This window comes from Bombina bombina, chromosome 1, assembly GCF_027579735.1.
Source record: "Bombina bombina isolate aBomBom1 chromosome 1, aBomBom1.pri, whole genome shotgun sequence".
Lineage (NCBI taxonomy): Eukaryota > Metazoa > Chordata > Amphibia > Anura > Bombinatoridae > Bombina > Bombina bombina.
Genome location: NC_069499.1, coordinates 1,392,336,375 through 1,392,362,777, shown reverse-complemented (window position 1 = coordinate 1,392,362,777; position 26,403 = coordinate 1,392,336,375). Strand labels below are relative to the sequence as shown.

General features: G+C 38.3%; 1 protein-coding gene across 1 annotated transcript in view; it reads left to right on the top strand.

The window, feature by feature from the left end:
- CFAP45 (cilia and flagella associated protein 45) overlaps positions 1-21,230 on the top strand; it is a 78,206-nt gene extending 56,976 nt beyond the window's left edge. The window contains exons 5-12 of the mRNA XM_053704797.1: positions 4,352-4,522; positions 4,805-4,983; positions 14,912-15,041; positions 15,379-15,525; positions 16,583-16,696; positions 18,243-18,436; positions 18,517-18,741; positions 20,969-21,230. Coding sequence (XP_053560772.1) covers positions 4,352-4,522; positions 4,805-4,983; positions 14,912-15,041; positions 15,379-15,525; positions 16,583-16,696; positions 18,243-18,436; positions 18,517-18,741; positions 20,969-21,044 — 1,236 coding nt within the window. The 3' untranslated portion in view covers positions 21,045-21,230. The remainder of the gene's footprint in view (positions 1-4,351; positions 4,523-4,804; positions 4,984-14,911; positions 15,042-15,378; positions 15,526-16,582; positions 16,697-18,242; positions 18,437-18,516; positions 18,742-20,968) is intronic.
- The last annotated feature ends 5,173 nt before the right edge of the window (positions 21,231-26,403 follow it).

Here is a 26,403-nt window from a genome sequence, read left to right as displayed (position 1 = left end):
CCTGTTGTTACAATTTAAGGTCAATTTACTCCATGGTGACTAACTGAATATTGTCTGATAATGTGAAACAACCTATAGCCTCCGCATGTGTCCCCTATTAGAGACTATATACCTAAAAGGAATGAATTCTCCACCGGACTATGGTGCTCTGACTTAAGATTACTGTGTGTTGTGAGACATGTTGGGTTCTGTATGTGTCCTTTGGTGACACGACACCGGTAGGTTGTGGAAGGGGGCCACAGGGTGTAGCCTCCCGCCTATTGGTGGGATGTCTGCCCTATTGTGTGGGTGTGAGCACTGCGGGTATGTCGTGGATCATGCATTGGTTCACGCCACCACCCTCTGTCTTTCTCCCCTAGACCTGCATGATGGTACTATCATTGCACCTTGGATCATTGCACAAACACCTGTTTGTTTGCTGTTATTGAGAAGATATATATATATATATATATATATATATTGTGTGTGTGTATGTGTATATATGTATATACAGTATCTCACAAATGTGAGTAAACCCCTCACATTTATGTAAATATTTTATTATATCTTTTCAGGTGACAACACTGAAAAAAGGACACTTTGCTATAATGTAAAGTAGTGAGTGTACAGCCTGTATAACAGTGTACATTTGCTGTCCCCTCAAAATAACTCAACACACAGCCATTAATGTCTAAACCGTGGGCAACAAAAGCGAGTACTCCCCTAAGTGGAAATGTCCAAACTGGGCCCAAAGTGTCAATATTTTGTGTGGCACTATTATTTTCCAGCACTACCTTAACCCTCTTGGGCATGGAGTTCACCAGAGCTTCACAGGTTGCCACTGAAGTCCTCTTCCACTTCTCCATGACGACATCACAGAGCTGGTGGGTGTTAGAGACCTCTCTGGTGGGTGGATGTTAGAGACCCAGTCTCTGAATGGATGGGATCATGCTCTGCTTCAGTATGTCACAGTACATGTTGGCATTCATGGTTCCCTCAATAAACTGTAGCTCCCCAGTGCCGACAGCACTCTTGCAGGCCCAGACCATGACACTCCCACCACCATGCTTGACTTTAGGCAAGACACACTTGTCTTTGTACTCCTCACCTGGTTGCTGCCACACACGCTTGACACCATCTGAACCAAATAAGTTTATCTTCGTCTCATCGGACCACAGGACATGGTTCTAGTAATCCATGTCATTAGTCTGCTTTTCTTCAGCAAACTGTTTGTGGGCTTTCTTGTGCATCATTCTTAGAAGAGACTTCCTTCTGGGACGACAGCCATGCAGACCAATTTGATGCAGTATGCGGCATAGGGTCTGAGCACTGACGGGCTGACCCCCACCCCTTCAACCTCTGCAACAATGCTGGCAGCACTCCTACATCTATTTCCCAAAGACAACCTCTGGATATGACGCTGAGCATGTGCAGACAACTTCTTTGGTCGACCATGGCGAGCTCTGTTCTGAGTGGAACTTGTCCTGTGAAACCGCTGTATGGTCTTGCCCACCGTGCTGCAGCTCAGTTTCAGGGTCTTGGCAATCTTATTATAGCCTAGACCATCCAAGAGAGTTTTTTGCCATAAGGTGCCATTTTGAACTTAAGTGACCAGTATGAGAGAGAGTGAGAGCAATAACACCAAACTGCTCCCCATTCACACCTGAGACCTTGTAACACTAATGAGTCGCATGATACCGGGAAGGGAAAATGGCTTATAGGGCTCAATTTGAACATTTGCACTTAGGGGTGTACTCACTTTTGTTGCCAACAGTTTAGACATTAATGGCTGTTGAGTTATTTTGAGGGGATAGCAAAGTTACACTGTTTTACAAGCTGTACACTCACTACTTTACATTGTAGCAAAGTGTCATTTCTTCAGTGTTGTCACATGAATAATATATAATAAAATATTTACAAAAATGTGAGGGGTGTACTCACTTTTGTGAGATACTGTGTGTATATATATATATATATATATATATATATATATATATATATATATATATATATATATATATATATATATATATATATATATATATATATATATAAATATATATATTTATGTGTGTGTGTGTATATATATATTTATGTGTGTGTGTGTGTATATATATATTTATGTGTGTGTGTGTGTATATATATATTTATGTGTGTGTGTGTGTATATATATATTTGTGTGTGTGTGTGTGTATGTATATATATATATATATATATATATATATATATATATATATATATATATATATGTTCTCTAATAAGCAAAATTGGTAATATAAACTGCTAATACATTGACTATTGATTCATTATTTGTGTATGGAATCATAAAAAGTTTCCCATCCCTTACAGCAATGGTTAAGGGAAACTGAATTAATCTAATAAACCACAAGAACATAACTGAATAAACAAATTGTGAATGGAACAGAAATAATAGAAAACAACTTGTTACAAACTAAAAGCTAACATGTAGCAGGGTCATGAAAACTGCAGCATGCTTAACTAAGCAGAATTTTATTACAAAACCACTGAGAAATCAGTTTTGTGTGATTTTACCTATTTTATATAATATGCTTAGATATTTTATACCAACAAATTGTTTGCATAAATTGCAAGATGGTGCATAGTGACAAAGAATAAATTTTATGTTCTGATTGTTAATTGTCAATTTTATTGAATGGTATGGATAAGTCTTAAATGTTGGTGTTTCGGGAAAGTGAACTGATTTTTAAACTGGAACCATTTAATGTGTTTTTAAATATTTATAAAAAAAATATTTCTGTGTTACTATTTACCATGTATGACATAGATATTACACAAAAATTTCCCATAGTATGGTATTTCTACAAAAAATAAAATTGCTCTTCTGAAAAAAAAAAAATGGTATAATTTGTGTGGACACCTCACATTAAAAAAGATTGAAACGTGTAAAGTGCGTATTGCTCTCCGCATTCAGCGAGGTCTTGCGGACCTGATCCGCACTATCGGATCAGGTCCGCAAGACCTTTGTTAAATAGGGGCCTTTAGGTTTTCACTGGGATTCTTTTAGGATTCCTAGGATTCTTTAGTTTCTTCAGGATGGTTTGGATAAGGGTCTGTAAGCTAGTTCTTTAAAAGGCCAGATTTCGTCTCTTTCCACAAAAAAAGCGTGCACGGTTCTGATCAGACTTTTTTTTCAAGCTCTTGTTAAACTTAGCCAGATTGTTAGGCCGGTGTGTTCCCCTTGGAATCCCAATCTGGGTTTGAGAGTTTTGCATGTTGCTCATTTTGAGAATATACATGATCTAGCTATTCAATTGCTGACATGGAAGGTTTTGTTTCTTTTGGATATTTCTGCACTTTCTTGTGAGAGTCCTTATCTTATCTTTCATCAAGATAAGGCAGTTCTCAGAACTTTTTTACCTAAGGTAGTTTATTTTCAAAACATTGACCAGGAGATTGTTGTTCCTTTGTTGAGTCCATCTCTAAAAAATTCTAAGGAACCACTTTTGCATGACTTGGATGTTATCAGGGCTTTAAAATGTTATCATCAAGCCACTAAAGGTTTTAAGCAATCTTCAACGTTATATGTTCATTATTCAGGTCAGTTGAAGGGTCACAAGGCAGTTTTCTTTTCCTCTTGGATGAATTAATTCATTCAAAAAAGCTTACTTGGAGGTGGGGAAAACTCCTACACATTGTATTACAGCTGACTCTACTATGTCTGTTTCCACTTCACAGGCTTTTAAAAATTAGGCTTCTGTAGAACAAATTTGCAAGACTGCAACTTGGTCTTCACTTTATACTTATACAAAGTTTTCCCATTTTGATGTTTTTGCGTCCTTGGAAGTTGCATTTGGCAGGAAAGTTTATCAGGCTGCAGTGTCTGCTCAATGAAGTTCCTGCTTTCCCTTATTTTTCCCACACTTTCTTGGTTTTCGTGGACTCCACAGCTTGGGTATTAGATCGCAGAAGTTACGGCTCATGGACTCACAACCTTTATGAAAGAAAACAAAATTTATGTTTACTTGATAAATTAATTTATTTTATGGTGGTGAGAGTCCACAAGTCCCTCTCCCTGTTTTTTTTTTATTGGCGACAATTCAGGCTTACATCTCATTTTCCCTGTTTTGTCCTTTCCTGTTTTCTCTTCTGCTTGACTATATATTGGACTGGGAAGTGATATGGATTAAAAGCTTTTGGTGTGTGGGAATTTTGCCTGCCTTCTAGTGAAATGGAGTTTAATCCCAAAAGTTACAGCTCGTGGATTCTCACCACCATTAGGAAAGTAATTTATTAGGTAAACATACATTTTGGTTTTCATTCCAACTGTGATCATTTTAATTATTTTTAACCTGTAACCTATGATTTTATAAATTACATCCTCTTTTTCCAGGAAGCTGTGAATGAACGTAAAAATTTTATGAAATACAAGGAAATGCACCGCAAGAAGAATGAAAAACTTAGTGATCTGGAAGAGGAAGCCCAGAAGAGGGCACAATATTTACTTGAGAAAGCTAACACACTACGCATGGAACAGGAAGATGAGATCAAGACACTAAATGAGGTTTGTGTATTCAGCATATTTACTATCAGGTGCAAACACCTACCTTATGGGGACCTTCAGCTCTACGAAAGACATGCTTTTAGTTAGGTTATGGATCAAAAATATATCGTAATTATCAGTAAAGAAAAAAATCAAAAATACTAACCCAAAATTATAAATCGTAAATGTCTAACTTTGATATATCTTATTGGTTAGGAAATCAGGGTCTAAGATTCATATGCCAGTATTTATATTTAAATGACATTGTCCACTATGCTCAGCTAAGCTTGTTCCTGTCAACAGATGATTCTGCATGCAAAGTGCCATGCCATCAGGGACGCTCAAATCTTAGAGAAGAAGGTGATATCAAGTGAGATTGAAGAAGAAATAAAGAGGTTGGACCAGATGATGGAAGTAGAGCGTCAGAAAGCAATAAAGATGCAAGAGGAGACTGAAGAGAAGAGGAAGCAAGAACAGATTCGGTAGTCTAATGACCCTGCTTAGAAGTTTAACCCCTTTGCTACCCTGAATTTTGATAGAAAAACCTGCCTAAAGTACCACTCCGTTTACACAGAAATAGAGCCTTTGTTGTTTTGGTTTACCTACGAAAACTATATATTTTTGGGGGGGCATAAAAATAACTTTCAATGGATGACAGCTTTATATATATATATATATATATATATATATGGGAGAGAGAGAGAGAGAGAGATTATCACATTCTACAGAAACCTTTAGTTTTCTAAATGTAAAAAACCCTCAAAATGTGTTCATTGGCATCCTCTGATTCAGACCAATCGTGTATATTATTTATGTCTAAAATGATGCAATGGGGTAACATTTGGTATAGCAGAACTGGCCAAATTCTCAAAATTGACTTCCAAAATTATATATATATATTTATTTAAACTATATTTGTCAAAAGGGAGCCTGGTCTTATATTTTAAAGATCAGTTAAGCAAGGGATTTTAGCACTCAAGACATGGTTTGCAAAAATATATTTGCTATACTAGAGTATCACCTGGAGTTATAAAGGACCCACCCAGAGAAATTATTCGCCAAGACACCAGGTATTGCAGCAATGAATACTTTGTTTATTAATGACAAAACGAGAGAACAAAACCTCCTGCTTCTTTAAATGCAGTTTAGAAAACAAAAAGAATACTGTCTAGATCTAAAACGGGATCCCTTTAAAATGCTATGATGATAATGAATAATAGTAACCTATCTCTAAACACTGCAGTCAAACAATTAGAAAAAGATACAATATACATTTCTTCTGTTAAGTGTGATCAGTCCACGGGTCATCATTACTTCTGGGATATTACTCCTCCCCAACAGGAAGTGCAAGAGGATTCACCCAGCAGAGCTGCATATAGCTCCTCCCCTCTACGTCACTCCCAGTCATTCTCTTGCACCCAACGACTAGATAGGATGTGTGAGAGGACTATGGTGATTATACTTAGTTTTATATCTTCAATCAAAAGTTTGTTATTTTAAAATAGCACCGGAGTGTGTTATTACCTCTCTGGCAGAGTTTGAAGAAGAATCTACCAGAGTTTTGCTATGATTTTAGCCGGAGTAGTTAAGATCATATTGCTGTTCTCGGCCATCTGAGGAGTGAGGTAAACTTCAGATCAGGGGACAGCGGGCAGATGAATCTGCATAGAGGTATGTAGCAGTTTTTATTTTCTGACAATGGAATTGATGAGAAAATCCTGCCATACCGATATAATGTCATGTATGTATACTTTACACTTCAGTATTCTGGGGAATGGTACTTCACTAGAATTACACTGTAAGAAATACATAAAGCTGTTTAATAACTAGAGATTATGTTTAACGTTTTTGCTGGAATGTAAAATCGTTTTCATTTGCTGAGGTACTGTGTGAATAAATGTTTGGGCACTATTTTTCCACTTGGCAGTTGCTTAATCTGTTTTTCTGACAGTTTCTGTTCTCCCTCACTGCTGTGTGTGAGGGGGAGGGGCCGTTTTTTGGCGCTTTTACTATGCATCAAATATTTCAGTCAGCAACTCATTGTATTCCCTGCATGATCCGGTTCATCTCTACAGAGCTCAGGGGTCTTCAAAACTTATTTTGAGGGAGGTAGTTTCTCTCAGCAGAGCTGTGAGAATTATAGTTTGACTGAGATAAAAAACGTTTATTCTGTAATTTGTTTCCTGCTTTCAGAATTTGTTATCTTTGCTAATGGGATTAAACCTTTGCTAAAGTTGTGTTGTTTACAAGGATTGAGGCTATAACTGTTTCAATTTATTAATTTTCAACTGTCATAGATCTTCTGTGCTTCTTAAAGGCACAGTACGTTTTAATATTATTCTAATTGAATTGTATTTCCAAGTTGCAAGTTTATTTGCTAGTGTGTTAAACATGTCTGATTCAGAGGATGATACCTGTGTCATTTGTTGCAATGCCAAAGTGGAGCCCAATAGAAATTTATGTACTAACTGTATTGATGCTACTTTAAATAAAAGTCAATCTGTACAAATTGAACAAATTTCACCAAACAACGAGGGGAGAGTTATGCCGACTAACTCGCCTCACGTGTCAGTACCTACATCTCCCGCTCAGAGGGAGGTGCGTGATATTGTAGCGCCGAGTACATCTGGGCGGCCATTACAAATCACATTACAGGATATGGCTACTGTTATGACTGAGGTTTTGGCTAAATTACCAGAACTAAGAGGTAAGCGTGATCACTCTGGGGTGAGAACAGAGTGCGCTGATAATATTAGGGCCATGTCAGACACTGCGTCACAGATGGCAGAACATGAGGACGGAGAACTTCATTCTGTGGGTGACGGTTCTGATCCAAACAGACTGGATTCAGATATTTTAAATTTAAACTGGAAAACCTCCGTGTATTACTAGGGGAGGTGTTAGCGGCTCTGAATGATTGTAACACAGTTGCAATACCAGAGAAAATGTGTAGGTTGGATAAATATTTTGCGGTACCGACGAGTACTGAGGTTTTTCCTATACCTAAGAGACTTACTGAAATTGTTACTAAGGAGTGGGATAGACCCGGTGTGCCGTTCTCACCCCCTCCGATATTTAGAAAAATGTTTCCAATAGACGCCACCACAAGGGACTTATGGCAAACGGTCCCTAAGGTGGAGGGAGCAGTTTCTACCTTAGCTAAGCGTACCACTATCCCGGTGGAGGATACCTGTGCTTTTTCAGATCCAATGGATAAAAAGTTAGAGGGTTACCTTAAGAAAATGTTTGTTCAACAAGGTTTTATATTGCAACCCCTTGCATGCATTGCGCCGATCACGGCTGCAGCGGCATTCTGGATTGAGTCTCTGGAAGAGAACATTGGTTCAGCTACTCTGGACGACATTACGGACAGGCTTAGAGTCCTTAAACTATCTAATTCATTCATTACATCTTACTAAACTTACGGCAAAGAATTCAGGATTCGCCATTCAGGCACGCAGGGCGCTGTGGCTAAAATCCTGGTCAGCTGATGTTACTTCTAAGTCTAAATTGCTTAATATACCTTTCAAAGGGCAGACCTTATTCGGGCCCGGGTTGAAAGAGATTATCGCTGACATTACAGGAGGTAAAGGCCATGCCCTGCCTCAGGACAAAGCCAAAGCCAAGACTAGACAGTCTAATTTTCGTTCCTTTCGTAATTTCAAAGCAGGAGCAGCATCAACTTCCTCTGCACCAAAACAGGAAGGAGCTGTTGCTCGCTACAGACAAGGCTGGAAACCTAACCAGTCCTGGAACAAGGGCAAGCAGACTAGGAAACCTGCTGCTGCCCCTAAAACAGCATGAATTGAGGGCCCCCGATCCGGGATCGGATCTAGTGGGGGGCAGACTTTCTCTCTTCGCCCAGGCTTGGGCAAGAGATGTTCAGGATCCCTGGGCGCTAGAGATAATATCTCAGGGATACCTTCTGGACTTCAAATACTCTCCTCCAAGAGAGAGATTTCATCTGTCAAGATTGTCAACAATCCAGACAAAGAAAGAGGCGTTTCTACGCTGCGTACAAGAGCTCTTGTTAATGGGAGTAATCCATCCAGTTCCACGATCGGAACAGGGACAGGGGTTTTACTCAAATCTGTTTGTGGTTCCCAAAAAAGAGGGAACTTTCAGACCAATCCTGGACTTAAAGATCCTAAACAAATTCCTAAGAGTTCCATCGTTCAAGATGGAGACTATTCGGACAATTTTACCTATGATCCAAGAGGGTCAATACATGACCACTGTAGATTTAAAAGATGCTTACCTTCACATACCGATTCACAAAGATCATTATCGGTACCTAAGGTTTGCCTTCCTAGACAGGCATTACCAGTTTGTGGCTCTTCCATTCGGATTGGCTACAGCTCCAAGAATCTTCACAAAGGTTCTGGGTGCTCTTCTGGCGGTACTAAGACCGCGGGGAATCTCGGTAGCTCCATACATAGACGACATTCTGATACAAGCTTCAAGCTTTCAAACTGCCAAGTCTCATACAGAGTTAGTGCTGGCATTTCTAAGGTCACATGGATGGAAGGTGAACGAAAAGAAAAGTTCACTCGTTCCACTCACAAGAGTTCCCTTCCTGGGGACTCTTATAGATTCTGTAGAAATGAAGATTTACCTGACAGAGGACAGGCTAACAAGACTTCAAAGTGCTTGCCGCACCCTTCATTCCATTCAACACCCGTCAGTGGCTCAATGCATGGAGGTAATCGGCTTAATGGTAGCGGCAATGGACATAGTACCCTTTGCACGCTTACACCTCAGACCACTGCAACTGTGCATGCTAAGTCAGTGGAATGGGGATTACTCAGACTTATCCCCTTCTCTGAATCTGGATCAAGAGACCAGAAATTCTCTTCTATGGTGGCTTTCTCGGCCACATCTGTCCAGGGGGATGCCATTCAGCAGACCAGACTGGACAATTGTAACAACAGACGCCAGCCTTCTAGGTTGGGGTGCCGTCTGGAATTCTCTGAAGGCTCAGGGACAATGGAGTCAGGAGGAGAGTCTCCTGCCAATAAACATTCTGGAATTGAGAGCAGTTCTCAATGCCCTCCTGGCTTGGCCCCAGTTGACAACTCGGGGGTTCATCAGGTTTCAGTCGGACAACATCACGACTGTAGCTTACATCAACCATCAGGGAGGGACAAGAAGCTCCCTAGCTATGATGGAAGTATCAAAGATAATTTGCTGGGCAGAGTCTCACTCTTGCCACCTGTCAGCAATCCACATCCCGGGAGTGGAGAACTGGGAGGCGGATTTCTTAAGTCGTCAGACTTTTCATCCGGGGGAGTGGGAACTTCATCCGGAGGTCTTTGCCCAAATACTTCGACGTTGGGGCAAACCAGAGATAGATCTCATGGCGTCTCGACAGAACGCCAAGCTTCCTCGTTACGGGTCCAGATCCAGGGATCCAGGAGCAGTCCTGATAGATGCTCTGACAGCACCTTGGGACTTCAGGATGGCTTACGTGTTTCCACCCTTCCCGTTGCTGCCTCGATTGATTGCCAGAATCAAACAAGAGAGAGCATCAGTGATTCTAATAGCACCTGCGTGGCCACGCAGGACTTGGTATGCAGACCTGGTGGACATGTCATCCTGTCCACCTTGGTCTCTACCTCTGAAACAGGACCTTCTGATACAGGGTCCCTTCAAACATCAAAATCTAATTTCTCTGAAGCTGACTGCTTGGAAATTGAACGCTTGATTTTATCAAGACGTGGATTTTCTGAGTCAGTTATTGATACCTTAATACAGGCTAGGAAACCTGTTACCAGAAAGATTTACCATAAGATATGGCGTAAATACCTATATTGGTGTGAATCCAAAGGTTACTCTTGGAGTAAGGTTAGGATTCCTAGGATATTGTCTTTTCTACAAGAAGATTTAGAAAAGGGTTTATCTGCTAGTTCATTAAAGGGACAGATCTCAGCTCTGTCCATTCTGTTACACAAACGTCTGTCAGAAGTTCCTGACGTCCAGGCTTTTTGTCAGGCTTTGGCCAGAATTAAGCCTGTGTTTAAAACTGTTGCTCCACCATGGAGTTTAAACCTTGTTCTTAATGTTTTACAGGGCGTTCCGTTTGAACCCCTTCATTCCATTGATATAAAGTTGTTATCTTGGAAAGTTCTATTTTTAATGGCTATTTCCTCGGCTCGAAGAGTCTCTGAATTATCAGCCTTACATTGTGATTCTCCTTATTTGATTTTTCATTCGGATAAGGTAGTCCTGCGTACTAAACCTGGGTTCTTACCTAAGGTAGTTACTAACAGGAATATCAATCAAGAGATTGTTGTTCCTTCTTTATGCCCAAATCCTTCTTCAAAGAAGGAACGTCTACTGCACAACCTGGATGTAGTCCGTGCTCTAAAATTTTACTTACAGGCAACTAAGGAATTTCGACAAACGTCTTCTCTGTTTGTCATTTACTCTGGGCAGAGGAGAGGTCAAAAAGCTTCCGCTACCTCTCTTTCTTTTTGGCTTCGTAGCATAATTCGTTTAGCTTATGAGACTGCTGGACAGCAGCCTCCTGAAAGAATTACAGCTCATTCTACTAGAGCTGTGGCTTCCACTTGGGCCTTCAAGAATGAGGCCTCTGTTGAACAGATTTGCAAGGCTGCAACTTGGTCTTCGCTTCATACTTTTTCCAAATTTTACAAATTTGACACTTTTGCTTCATCGGAGGCTATTTTTGGGAGAAAGGTTCTTCAGGCAGTGGTTCCTTCTGTATAAAGAGCCTGCCTATCCCTCCCGTCATCCGTGTACTTTTGCTTTGGTATTGGTATCCCAGAAGTAATGATGACCCGTGGACTGATCACACTTAACAGAAGAAAACATAATTTATGCTTACCTGATAAATTCCTTTCTTCTGTAGTGTGATCAGTCCACGGCCCGCCCTGTTTTTAAGGCAGGTAAATATTTTTTAATTTATACTCCAGTCACCACTTCACCCTTGGCTTTTCCTTTCTCGTTGGTCCTTGGTCGAATGACTGGGAGTGACGTAGAGGGGAGGAGCTATATGCAGCTCTGCTGGGTGAATCCTCTTGCACTTCCTGTTGGGGAGGAGTAATATCCCAGAAGTAATGATGACCCGTGGACTGATCACACTACAGAAGAAAGGAATTTATCAGGTAAGCATAAATTATGTTTTTCACATTATTTGAATAAATAATACATTCTACTAAGAACATATATACTATTAGTGAACTAGTGCTATTAGATTATTTCATAGAATTAAAACAGGGAATACAACAACATACGAGGTAAGAACGTCCTCTATTATAGTAAGTGTAAAGTAATTGTGATTCCTTATATTGTTGCTCTCTTTAGGTGATATTATGCTCATATTTATTCAGCTCCATGAAAAAGAGCAAAGAGGCACAAACAAGCCTGATTGAAATGTTCTTGATAAAAAAGCAAAAAGGGGAGAGAGTCTCTTGAAAAGATAAACAAAGATGCTGTATTGCAAGCAATTTTATCACTTATGCTTACCACCGCTAGCTCACATTCATTCCTCTGAGCCTTCTGGCTAATGGTAGCATTTGTAAATTGATGCAAAGGTATAAAACAAACGATCCTCTAAAATATGTACAAGACTCTGCTGTGCATTTTCAGCTGATGCCTTTCAATATGGCTCACCTGCCCTTTAATGAAAACTTTTCATTTTCTGTTTCAGCTGATGCCTTTTAGTTGCAAACTTTCATTCACTGATCCTTTGCACCTATTGCCAGTCCCTGCTTGGTGCTTTTGGTGCTTTTAATACACAAATTCAGCGGTCAGGTACACATCAAAAGATCATTTCATAAAATCATTTCAGAATGCAGCCTGCAGTCAACACGTGTTTCGCCCATCATGCACTGCGGTACTTTCTGGGCCTCATCAGGACTAATTGTTAGCTGCCAGGTTCACCTATTTATTAGCTGTATTAACCCTTTATTCCTTTTAACCAATTAGTATCTCAGTTAATACCATGGAATAACATTTTCTATATTCATTTCATAAAAAAGAAAAACATAGTGGATAACAACAGTTATACATTTATAATATACTGATTACTACCTGCTGTCTTAGCAAGTGCCCTGGCGATGTCTGCACCTCTTTCGCATTTATTTTTATCTTTAGGATCACAATGATGTTTAATCTAAAACTATACTTTTTTGAAAGCTAAATAAGGATAAATATTTTCTTTGAAAGGGACATAGTATTCATGCTTGTTCAAATCTCTACTATTATCAAGAAATACAAGACAAGCTTTATACTATAAGTTTGAAATATAGAAAAAATAGTTCCATTCAAAAACATTTTTCAAAGCTAGAAAGAGACTATGGCATATTCAATTTAGAAAGGGAGCATTTTCAATTTTCTCATTCATTCCATAAGGACTCATATTTTTCAAAACAAAGATCCATTTTGATTCCTTTTGCAAAAGACATTTGTCATTATCTCCTCCTCTACCATGTTCTATACCTGTAAATTTTAAAGAGCTTGGATTACTATTATGATATTCCAAAAGATGTTTTGCAACACTTCTGTCCCTTTCATATAAAATATCGTCATGATGCCCTTGTATTCTATCTTTAAGAAATATGTTAGTTTTCCCTATATAGAAACAGGGGCATGAACATTAAAGGAGATAAACAACTCCTACTGTATTGCAGTTTATAAATGTACGAATCCAAAACTCTTTACTTTGGCCTGTACTGAACTTTTTATTTTTATTCGTATATTGGCAATATACACAATGTCCACAAGGGTAGCTTCCTTTTACCCGTTGGTGTACACCTAGCCAATTTCTGGCTGTTTGTGACCTAACAAAATTACATTGGGCTAACTTGAAATTTCCTAGCAGTTAAAGGGGGGATTTCCCCTACTTTATTTTTTATCCCTTCATCAAGCGTCAATAAATGCATTTTTTTAATAAAAGTTCTTTAATTATATTCCACTGACAATTATAGGTAGTTGTAAATCTTATTTTTGCTGTTACTATTTTAGTTGTTTAGATGAATACAATAGAGCGTCTCTATCCTGTTTTCTTACTTTGTTTAAAGTATGTTTTATTAGCTTTTTTGAGTATCCTCTTTTTAAAAAAATCTCTCACTCATAAGTTTGGCATGAAACGCTACTCCCTGAGGAGCAGTTTCTCTTCAAACGGAGGAACTGTCCCTAGGGAATTCCTCTTTTTAAAGAAACATTCTAGATTACTACTATCCAGTGTTTCTTTTAGTTCAGCTTCCCATTGCTCATCAAAAAGAGTAAATGCCATTATTAGTGTCTTAACAAAGTGAGAAAAATAGAGACCACCAAATGCTAATTTCCCAGACAGTGGGCCCTCACAAAATCCAGAGTGATATAACTAGAAATTATACACATATCCCTTTAAAGGAATATGTGTATTTATATACCAATTCGGCACTTAAACTCTATCCCAATATATGAATGGAGGCTATGGGAATCCTCCCTTGCTCCTTAAAAAATGAAAAACTAATATAAGTAAAGGGTGAGTATTCTTACTAAATGCACCTACATTTTCTTACCAAAAATATTAGGGATATTAGAACAATAAACGTGCCAAAGTACCTCCAAAAGAAAAAACAGCAGTTAAGCTCAGTTTTATTCTTTATTAAAGAATCGGGTATGGTGCAGACCCTCAAATTAAAATTTAAACTATATTTGTCAAAAGGGAGCCTGGTCTTATATTTTAAATCCCAGTTAAGGAAGGGATTTCAGTATATATATATATACCCCAAGGACCGCCAAATGCCATCATTAAAAAACAATTGTTAACTTTTTCACAAACTTTGGGTTTCAAATTAAAATTATTTACACACAATTACTGCAGTCATAATACAAATTATTATAAAAGTTTCTCTAGGATCCCCTTTGCTCAGCAATGGATGGCTTTACCATAGATTTTTGGAAATGAGAAGGCTGCTAATTGCAACAGTGCACCGCACCACTGAAATTCATAGCAATGAAGGGGTTAATCGGGTGTTAAGTGTAAAATGCATTGTAGTGCACCTGATATTTACCACCTCCCTGATCCTTCCCATACAGCTCTCTTCCCTCCCACTAGCCACCAGCATCTCCCACCATCTTAGGTGTGGGAGCACAGTGCATTGCCTTTCTATAGCAGTACTATGTGCTGGAATTTCATTGGAGAAGAATTGTTTATTAAGCTTGGTTGCCACATAGATACGCAGCAGCCAGATGAGAATGACACTAACCATGCTGATGGAGGAAGTGGTAATGGAGCTCGGGACATTGCTGGACCACTGCTCTTCTTTGACATTTATTGGGTGTCAGGGTGACCTCTGTATTATAAATCTTATGCAACCCTTTATGGTTTAAAAGTCCTGAATATTTATTTTTATTTTTGTTTGAATGCTTGCTTATCTCCTTTGTTATCTTTTACAGAGGAAAGTTTCAAATTATCCAGCAGATAGAGGAAAATGAGGAGTCCAGGATTTTACGAGAGGAACAAAGGGATCAGGAGGCTCGACAGATGCTAGATTACTTAGACGATCTTCAGATTCAAGACTACAAGGTGTAATATACGATTATGAACTAATCTAACAATGGAAAGATGCAAACATAACAAAAAACATAGCTTTTGACTACTATTGTGTGATCCACATAAGTGTAGTTTACCCGTGACATTGGTATCCTTCATAAATATTAGGAAATATCATATTTTTCTCCCTTCTATGTTATACAAATTTAGATTTTTGCCTTTCCCTTCCTTCTTTTTATATATAATTTAGTAGCTTTAGTAGAAGATGTTCTGGAGATCTGTTCATTACAATATTTTACTGCTGTTAGTATCTCTTCAGTAAAAGATGAAACTTTCAGCTTCTAATTTCTCTGTTCTGTCTCATTTCCAGGAGATGGAGAAAAAAAGAAAAGAGCAACTAGAAATTCAAGCTGAGGTCAAACGCATCAATGCTGAAAATGAAAAGAGAAAAAAAGAGGAGAAGGAGCGCGAGAAAATGATGGACCTGCGTGTCCTGGAGTATACTAAACAGAAACTGGTTGGTGGCCCTTTAAAAAAGGATTGGAATATGATGGAATTACATTAAAAATACGAAGGGGCAACTTTTATATAGTAAATAAAATGCTTATAATATGTTCCTCTGCTGTGTAGATGGCAATATTCAGCTTATCATTAATAATATACCGTAATAGCTAAGGCCTGAAACTTATGAATAATAATGTGCGCATCTTTAAATCTCATAAAATGTAAGCAGGGGATGAATTTGAAAAGAAAAAGCATTTATTGTATATTGTTATAAAAATTAGCAAACATGTTCTAGTGTGACTTTAGAAGTCAGTTAAAGTGATGGTAAATCCGAGCATAATAAACTGTAGTTTCAGTTTTCACTTATTTAGAAAAGGGTGCTAAACTGACCCTGTCTGTGCCACGGCAGCTCACTAAAGTCAGAGCCCCCAGCCACCCACGGTGCAGCGCTCTTCTGTCAATGAGGTGACATTTCTTCATCTAAACCAACAGCCGTGCGTGTCATATGACTGTTCTATATGCTAGCATGGCATTGGTTTAGAGGTGTAAACGTGACCTTATTGAAGAAGAGCGCTGTGCTGTTGGTGGCCGGAGGCTCTGACTTTAACGAGCTGCTACTGCATAGACAGGGTGAGTTTAGCACCCTTTTTTAATAAGTGATAACTGAAACTACAGTTAATTTTTAGTCATGGTAAATCCTAGCATTTTACACATAGAGCTGTTTTTTATTTTTATTTTATTTCCAAAGCTTAAGATACATACATACCTAGATGTCAACTATATTTAGTGTTTATATTTATTATAAATTATTCTAAATATTGTTTTTACAAAATAGCTTTACTTTTATGATACTGGAGTGAAGCATTAGCAAAAGAGATTTGCCAGCCCCATGTGCCCCTGTCACTATCCAGTAAGTGTGTTGGAAGGAAGAGGAGTAATCAGCATCTAATTAGACACAAATCAATGAGACTTTTATATACCAACAGATTCTAAATTGCTATACAGGCGCTAATATTTTGGCTATTATACATTATATATTCCTATAACTGAACGTTTTGGGGTTCTCATAGGCCAGAGAAGCTGAATTTGAGGCAGAACAGTTAAAAATCAAGAAAGAAAAGGAGAAAGAAGTTGCCCGTCTCCGAGCCTTACAAGAAAGAGCCACCGACTATCGTGCAGAGCAGGTAAGCAGCCTGAGGACACTTCTATGCAACCTCAATACTTGCTTTAGTTTTATACCATACATTTTGTAAAATCACATCTTCCCAATTTTCTTAGCATAAAACAGTATACAGGAGCTTAAAATGGTTTATTTGTCACAAAAAATCACCTACCATGTTCACAATTTTTCATACAGCTAGAAAACATATACTGTACCTGTAACAAAGAATCTTAAATGAAAATAATGATGGTGAGCATTACAATAGCAAAGCTGAAGACAAACCCATTTTTTATTAATTATATTCATTTTTCAGTCTGTCTCTGGGGTCACTGTAAATGTGACATCCACATAGGAAAAAACATGTCATCATATATCTTATATTTTTATCTTAAAGGAACATTATAGTGCAAAATATGCATATACTTTTTGCACTAGAGACACTTTATGTGATTAAGCACGAAGTATGTGATTACATTAAGGGCAAGTTCTATGACGAGGCGAAAGCCCCGATTGTTTGCAGACTTACTCATTTGAGCCAACAACTGAACCGCTGCTTCATACACTCTCTCCACCAATCTGGAGTTGGCAGATGAAAATCACCCCGGATTCATTTGACCAGGGTGATTGACAAGCCTTACTCTCATACAGTTGGTTGCATGAGGGTAGGGGGGAGGCATTACACTAGTGTTCCCTTGTGCAATGATAAATATGGGTAACATATCCGCCCCACAATTTGCGATTAAGTGCGGACAGGTTCACAACTTGTGAATCCTTTCCCCTCGCAAATTGATAATCTTCCCCTAAGTTCACTTAGAACCGCAAGCATGGAACACAACTGGTGATTGGCAGGGTCACACAACTTCTGCTGCTGATTGGCTCACCAGCTGTTTTCTGCTTGGGACCAGCAGTTCTCTGTGGCTCCCGAGTGGGACTTTAACTACATGTTTAACCCTTTTGATTTAAATTATGAATAGTGTTGTGTGTCTCTAAAATGTATGTTTCCAGCACACATAACACACAATAGCATAATTGATACTTAAATGCTGTTTTTGTTTTCCTTAAAACTTTATAAAATCTAAAAAAAAAAATGTTTATATGCTGCAGCACAAATATTTATAAGCTTTGTATTGTCTTTCTCCAACTCTGTAGGTTAGTTTTCTCCTTTTCAAAACTTACCGTGCACAAAATACCAAGGAATTGGATGTGATAAAATAAACCTGTTATCTGATATTTTGAGGCCCTGGAGATTATGATCTACAGAAGTTTTCTTAACATAAAATCCCTTTTTTTTTAAAAAAAAAGAGTTTGTGATAAATATGCATAATAAAACAAATAACTTTTCTGCAGATTTGCACAAATGTTTTTGAAGATATTTTGTACAGTTTTTGTATTAAAAATGAAAAATGTTAATTTAAGAGTTTTAAGTTTTTAATTTATTCCATTCTTAAAATTATTCATGATGCAGGATCTGATATTTCAACTTGAATTTGAGAATTAAACAGGCAAACGCCAAAGGGCAGGGAATCCACTAATGCTTTTTCTCTTGTCTGACTGTCCTTATCTATCAGGATGCTCTAAGAGCAAAAAGAAACCAGGAAGCCATGGAAAGATCCTGGCGCCAAAAAGAAAAGGAAAGTGCATTTAAACAAGCAGAGACAAATGCCATGCTGAAGCATACACGATTTGAGCAGATTGCTCAGAAAGAGCACTTCCTGGCCGTGCAGGCAGAAAGGGATCGGGCAGAGTTTGAAAGAGTGTTAAGGTGGGAAATATACAGAACAGGGTTGTTTTATAGATAGATAATCATCATAAAGCTAAAGTCTTTGCATTTCCCATTAATAGAGTGCAAAAAGATCTCATTGAAAAGCAACGTACCGAGCAGGAAGAAAAGGCATCTCTTTTGATGAAGCACCAAGCAGAGCTGCGGCGCCAAGTGCGGGAGAATGAGCAAAAACAGGTCATAAAACGCATTGAGTTCTTTGAAGAAGGCAAGAAACTGGCTGAGGAAGCCCGTCAGCGCAGGGTACGTCTGGATGAACTGAAGCAGAAGAAGCTGGACGAGCTGAAGTGAGTGTATTAGTTATTAAAAGCAAAAGAAACTCAGATTTAAACAGAAAAAAAGTGCAAGAAACTCAGATTGAAACAGAAAAAAGTGCATTTTGACCATGATTAATGTGAATGCAGGACATGTGTAGTATAGAGCATATTTAATTGGTATTGATCCACTTATTATAAGGTCATAATAAATGACAAATTCTCTGACCAGTATCTAAATACAACATAAATAGCACAGTCATTTGGATAAAATATGCTTAGTACAACTTATTCACTAGTCGTTTTCAGGTAAATAATATTTTAATGGCTAGCATTTTAATGTTGTTCCTTGTCTTGAGAGTCCAGGTAACAAAACAATTTACTTTATTTAAAACCTAAACTACAACTACTCTGTATGTAGCTAGAGGTGAGAATATTCTTTGTTATTTAAAAGTAACAAAAAGTTATTAGTTCTTACATTCTTATTTGAGTTGGGTTTGCTGGAGGTTGATGAGAAGTAGCCAGAAAGAGAGTAGCAGGCTATGTATAATTTTAAAGTGCTGATAAATAAAGAAACTAGTGCTTATAATTTGCACTCTTGCCTCTAAACATTTTAAATTGCTGTATTACAAAAATGATGGCTAAAAATAAATGTAGCCACCCACACTGATAAAGAAACTGCAAACAGATATTAGTGCAATAATGTTACCATTTAATGTGCAAGGATCAAAATAAAATAACAAAAAATATATAATTTTAAAGTGCCTTATTTTAGGAATGTTTATTAAATCCTCAGTAAAGAACAGCAAACTGTTCAGGCAAGGCCAAAAGCAAGAGTAGGCAGGTTAGAAAGGTCAAAGGACAGTAGACAGATTTGAGGCTCTGTCAATGAGGGATAGATGGATGTAAACTTTTAGACAAGATCTAAGCCAGTGACAAGCAGTAGAAATCCAGGAGAGGTCTAATGCAGACTTGTATGCTATGTAGTCATATATAGGCTGGGGTACCCAGAGATATTGAATTATAGCTAATTGCTCAAAACTGACTTTGATTATGATCCTTGTGTCCATATAAAGGTTATCCAGGTACTGTACTGTTGGGGTTATTTGTATCTCCCCAGGAATATACCAGTATATGTGGTGCAAGCAGGTATACAAGTGGTTTGATATAAGTAGGTATGACCAGCAGGTAAGGTACTGTCTAGTTAACCAGCAGATCAGATCTAGAAAGGTCAGGATTAGATGAGCAGAGCGCACCTGTAACAGCAAAACAGCTTGGTGTCCATTGGAAAGCAGCATGTAGTGATAAGTATGTAGTCATTGGGCAGAACTTTTGTACTTCCAAATAATTCAGACCCCAGATCTAACAACTATACAGTCTGGAAAACATACAATAGTGATTGTGTATGTTGAAGCCAATAAGAGTACAATGGAGCATCCATTAATGAATAATAGAAAGGCAGGGTTTCCTCAGGACCCACTAACAGCATGGATATTTAGGATTACCTTTTGTGAACAGATTAGATAACAACAGATGATGGTTTTGTTTGTGCCAGACTCCTTGAACATCAGAACTGATATTAGCAACTGGAAGTGGGAAACCCGTTTGTAAGATATTAATTTAGTTTGATTTAGGGTCGGGCAGTAATAAGGAGCACATATATGAGCCAAGGCCCCCTGGGTCAATAATACTGGCTTTTTGGGTAGCCCTTCTCCATACGTGCATCATAATTTGCATACTTAGGTATATCTTGTAACTAAGAATGGTCCTTTCCAACAATGCAAACTAAAGTCAAAATTAGGCAGCCATATCCACACTGATTGCAATAGATAGTAACACAAAACTATCAAGGGTTATCTATCTGGTTTAATCTCTCTTTATAAGAAATGGAGTTAAACCTGGAGTTTCCCGCAAGCCACACATAGATGCCCCTTGCAAACATTAGAATACAATTAGCTGATGTGTGACATGGAGGTGCTTTTCTTTTTTTTAAATCTCGCAAGTTACCTATCTGACGAGGGGACCATTCAGAAGTAGCTCACAGATCACATGAGCATTTCACCCACTGTGTGGCAGAGTATAAAACATGTCTGTCTTTAATAGGTTATTTTCTGTTCTTCATCATTATAATAGAAATATAACTATGAGAGCATAATGTTAGACATTGCTATTCTGTAAAGTATTGAATCAAAATAGAAAATTACAGATAGGGTATTTTTTGTTTTAACCTAGTCTTTCTTCTCTTTTCTTTCTGGTACAGAATGGCCGGTCTGCCAGATAAATACTGCTCAATGGTGTCTCGAAAAGCTAATCAGCTGACAGCTGTTGAGCACTAAACACACTGATCCATCACAGAAGGCATCGGATTGAAGACCAGCCCGTCTATGTGAACACCGCTCTTGTTGATTTAATATTTTACGTTTAAATGTAAACTTTGCTTAATCCAGCTGAAGTTTTAAATTGGTAAAATAACATACAGCCAATGGCATTTTTACCTAATAAAATACAAATATTTAATGACCTATTGGTATTGCGTTTATTTTTAGCAATCGAGTTTTAGACAAGTTGTGTAGACAGAAATGATCAGAAGTAATGAAAAGAGAAGGCTAGATCATGGGCAGAGCAAAGGGGGCAGGTAGGAGAATATTTTTGTAAAATGACAGAGCTATAAAAGGGTGCAATGTTGGTGATGGATTTATCTATATAAAAGTATAAAAGCCTCTTTTAATTTGTAAGCCATTAGAGAGATTGTTTTCTCTTTTATATCTTGGCTTCTGTGTTCTATACAATAAGCCAGTTATAGGGTACCTATGCCATCTTTGAGCAGTAGAGGGTGCTATGAACATGATGCAGAACAGCAACCAAGCAGACCTGTTCTAACAATATAAAAGTATTAATATGACAGCCTGGTTCTCATTTTTGTTTCTGTTTTCTGCTTTATTATGCACAGCACAGGAGAAAAACATATGTAAGTATTGGTAAATAGCTGTAAGCAAACAAGTAATGGAATGCAAGTTAAAGGCAATTGTAACAAAGGAATATAAAACAAATATTGGCTGTGTGACAAATAATACAGGTACTATTGTTTTGCATATTGAGAAGCTGGCCCTCATTTTAATTAACCTTATATTCTGCAGATCCCCCCACTAATATTAATTCCCATTAAACCCCAAGCATGACCTCTCCTACCTGCATTAACCCTTTACCACCAATCTTTAGACATCCCCCTACAAAGACCCCAATACAACCCCCTTACCATCCAAGGTGCCCCTTCAGATTCAGAAGTAATTTACTGAAGCTCTTCTTTAAAGAAAGGATGGTTGATTCAACTATTAAAGCTTACACTTGTCTGCTGTCAATTTGTTTTTTAAAATGGCTCAGAGCAAGCACCAGTCATACAGAGGAAGATACCCACCTTCTGACTTTATTCTCAGTTATGTGATGCCAACTTTAGCCTCTTCTGGCGGCTGCAAAAAGTATACATCATAATCCTTTTTCTCACAGTAGTCTAGTGAATTATACAGTAGAGTCTGAAGAATGACATTGCTAGAACAAGGATTTAAAATACTCCTATATTGTATAATAACTGAAAAGATAAAATAAAGAGATTAAGAGAGCGCTTAGAAGCATAAGATATCTAAAATGTAAATTTAATTATATAAACCATTTAGGTAAACAGTACAACATGGGACGTCTCCCTAAAAACACATTTATACCCCAAAAAATATTGAGTGCACAATGTTACTAAAAACAGATATATGCAATTTTCAGCATCCTAATCTTAACATACTGATATCGCATATGTAAATGCTACCAATTATAGGTGGGTGGGGGAAAAAGATTGTGTTAGATACAGTTTCTCACAAAAGTGAGTACACCCCTCACATTTTTGTAAATATTTTATTATCTCTTTTCATGTGACAACACTGAAGAAATGACACTTTGCTACAATGTAAAGTAGTGAGTGTACAGCCTGTATAACAGTGTAAATTTGCTGTCTCCTCAAAATAACTCAACACACAGCCATTAATGTCTAAACCATTGGCAACAAAAGTGAGTATACCCCTAAGTGGAAATGTCCAAATTGGGCCTAATTAGCCATTTTCCCTCCCCGGTGTCATGTGACTCGTTAGTGTTACAAGGTCTCAGGTATGAATGGGGAGCAGGTGTGTTAAATTTGGTGTTATCGCTCTCACACTCTCTCATACTAGTCACTGGAAGTTCAACATGGCACCTCATGGCAAAGATCTCTCTGAGGATCTGAAAAAAAGAATTGTTGCTCTACATAAAGATGGCCTAGACTATAAAAAGATTGCCAAGACCCTGAAACTGAGCTGCAGCACGGTGGGCAAGACCATTTAGTATTTTCACAGGACAGGTTGCACTCAGAACAGGCCTCGTCATGGTCGACCAAAGAAGTTGAGAGCACGTGCTCAGCGTCATATCCAGAGGTTGACTTCGGGAGTGCTGCCAGCATTGCTGCAGAGGTTAAAGGGGTGGGGGGTCAGCCTGTCAGTGCTCAGACCATATGCTGCACACTGCATCAAATTGGTCTGCATGGCTCTCATCCCAGAAGGAAGCCTCTTCTAAAGATGATGCACAAGAAAGCCCACAAACAGTTTGCTGAAGACAAGCAGACTAAGGACATGGATTACTGGAACCATGTCCTGTGGTCCGATGAGACCAAGATAAACTTATTTAGTTCAGATGGTGTCAAGCATGTGTGGCGGCAACCAGGTGAGGAGTACAAAGACAAGTGTGTCTTGCCTACAGTCAAGCATGGTGCTGGGAGTGTCATGGCCTTGGCCTGCATGAGTTCTGCCGGCACTGGGGAGCTACAGTTCATTGAGGGAACCATGAATGCCAACATCTACTGTGACATACTGAAGCAGAACATGATCCCCTCCCTTGGGAGACTGGGCTGCAGGGCAGTATTCCAACATGATAACGACCCCAAATACACCTCCAAGACAACTACTACCTTGCTAAAGAGGACAGAGGGTAAAGGTGATGGACTGGCCAAGCATGTCTTCAGACCCAAACCCTATTGAGCATCTGTGGGGCATCCTCAAGCGGAAGGTGGGGGAGCGCAAGGTCTCTATCATCCACCAGCTCTGTGATGTCGTCATGGAGGAGTGGAAGAAGACTGTGAAGCTCTGGTGAACTCCATGCCCAAGAGGGTTAAGGCAGTGCTGGAAAATATTCACACTTTGGACATTTCCACTCACTTTGTTGCCAATGGTTTAGACATTAATGGCTGTGTGTTTAGTTATTTTGGGGGGGGCAGCAAATTTACACTGTTATGCAGGCTGTACACTCACTACTTTACATTGTAGCAAAGTGTAATTTCTTCAGTGTTGTCACGTGAAAAGATATAATAGAATATTTACAAAAATGTGAGGGGTGTACTCACTTTTGTGAGATATTGTATGTTCAATATTTATATATATATTCTTTCCATCAAAGATTATCTTGTCTTCAAATTTACAGATGATAATTACTCCAAATGCGGACCTTTCCAGTAGAGATTTAACAAAGTGTATTCACAATTAGTAATAGTACCTTAGGGTCGTTAACTCTGTTAAAGGGACACTAAACCCAAATTATTTCTTTCATAATTCATATGGAGCATGGAATTTTAAGCAACTTTCTAATTTACTCCTATTATCAATTTTTCTTCGTTCCCTTGCTATCTTTATTTGAAAAAGAAGGCATCTAAGCTAAGGAGTAGGTTCAGGAAACTGGACAGCACTTGTTTAATGGTGGCTGACATTTAGCCACCAATCGTCAAGATTTATTCACTCTGCTTTAAGTGCTTTATGCACGCAGAGAAAAGACAAATCTCCACTTGTGCAAAAAAAGGGATAAAAGTCCAATAACCCGGGTTATAAATGAAATGAACTGTAGATTAGACTTCTGACTGTCCGCCACAAATTTTTCACAGTAACACGCTGCCTTAGCTTTTCAACGCGTTTCACCCTATAATGGGCTTTTTCAAGAAAAGACTGGGCAGGTGTGTGTCCTTTTTAAAGGAATTTAATTCCTTCCTCATTGGTTACAACGTAATTGCTTACAATAAAGTTAAAAAATTTTGATCAATGTCATCTTCCTCTGTTTACAATCAAAATTAAGGTGGTAGCTCAAATTTCATTACATCAGTACAGAACATATAACTATAAAACATCTAACATCTTTCAAGTTTGACAGTTATAGCTTTGAATCATCTAGCATACTTTGGTGGGAACATATTAAGCCAAAAATAAAAATAAAACATTATGCTTAATACATGCAGGGATGCATATTATTCAAACGGAAAAGGGGTCTAATTCCAAATTGAAACCCTTAATATATAGTGTATCAAACTTATAAACCTGCTCAGTTTATCATTATCCCCCTCTCCAATTTGCTGGTATTTTGTGTATGCCCCAATATTGCAAATCACTCACTCTCCCTTTGTGTACATCTTTAAAATGCTTATACAGGTGCGTGTTGTCAACCCCATTTTCTATACTGCACAAATGTTCCTTGATTCTGTCTCTCAGGTTTCTCTTTGTTTCTCCTAGATAAAACAGGTTGCAAGTGCATTGTAATATGTATATTGTGTTCTTATGGGTACATCTAATTATGTCTTTAATGATATATTCTTCATTTATATTTGAAATCATTATACTTTTTTTCTTTGTGCTGTGCTTACATGCTCGACATGTATAGCATGGATAGAACCCAGATATTCTATTCCCTTGTAGGTCTTTGTCTGTATATGTGTTCCCTTTCTTATTTTTCAGGTCACTTGGTGCTAAGATAGACTTGAGATTTCTTGCTTTTTTAAATACAAATTTTGGATTGGGCATTAGTTTGTCACCTATTACAGGATCTGCTTTCAACAAATGCTAGTGTTTATTCACTATTTCTTTCCTATGGCATCCACAACGTCATTCCAATTACTAGTGGGATATTCAACTCCTGGCCAACAGGAGGAGACAAGAGCACCCCAGCAAAGTGTAACTTCCCTTACCCATAATACCCAGTCATTCTCTTTGCCGTTGTCAATAGAGGATGTGCGTAGCTGGTGTCTGAATACTTTTCCATGGAAGCAAGGATTAGGGGCTATGCTGTGTCCATGTCAATCTCTTTAGTAAGAGTAATGGTGGCTATTAGCAGTTAGAAAGCGTCAATGTTGTCTTTGCTTTTTTTTCTAACATTATTGCTACCCTTTGATAGAAAGCCAGGGTTGGTTACTCTGTTCTTTCTTTTTCTACAGGTCCCTGTTAGATGTGGGTGTATCTGACATGCCTAAGAAATTGTTCCTGCCCTGCAGCTGAAGCTCCGCGGGTAAGTGCTTATTCCCTTCTAGGTGAGAAGGTTTGAGCACTTTGGGGGTTAATCCTCCTCTCTTTTATAGATGGAGCCTAAGATATTTACAAATCTCTTGAATCTTGGGATTTAATGGGCAGTAAGTACATGGTCTGCTGGAAAGTAGGAGTTTTCCACTGTTGTGTGGATTTCTCATTTCTATGGGAGATAAGGTATTGGTTGGGCATTCCTTATCTACTTTGAGCAGCTTATCCCCTTTTTGAAATTATGTGGGATTTAAATAGGACTCCCCGGTGTATCCCTCTCAGCACCGGAGCTCCTTTTTCATGTGTATGGGTAGTGTTTTATGCACTGTGACAGGCCACACTGCCACGCTTCTCT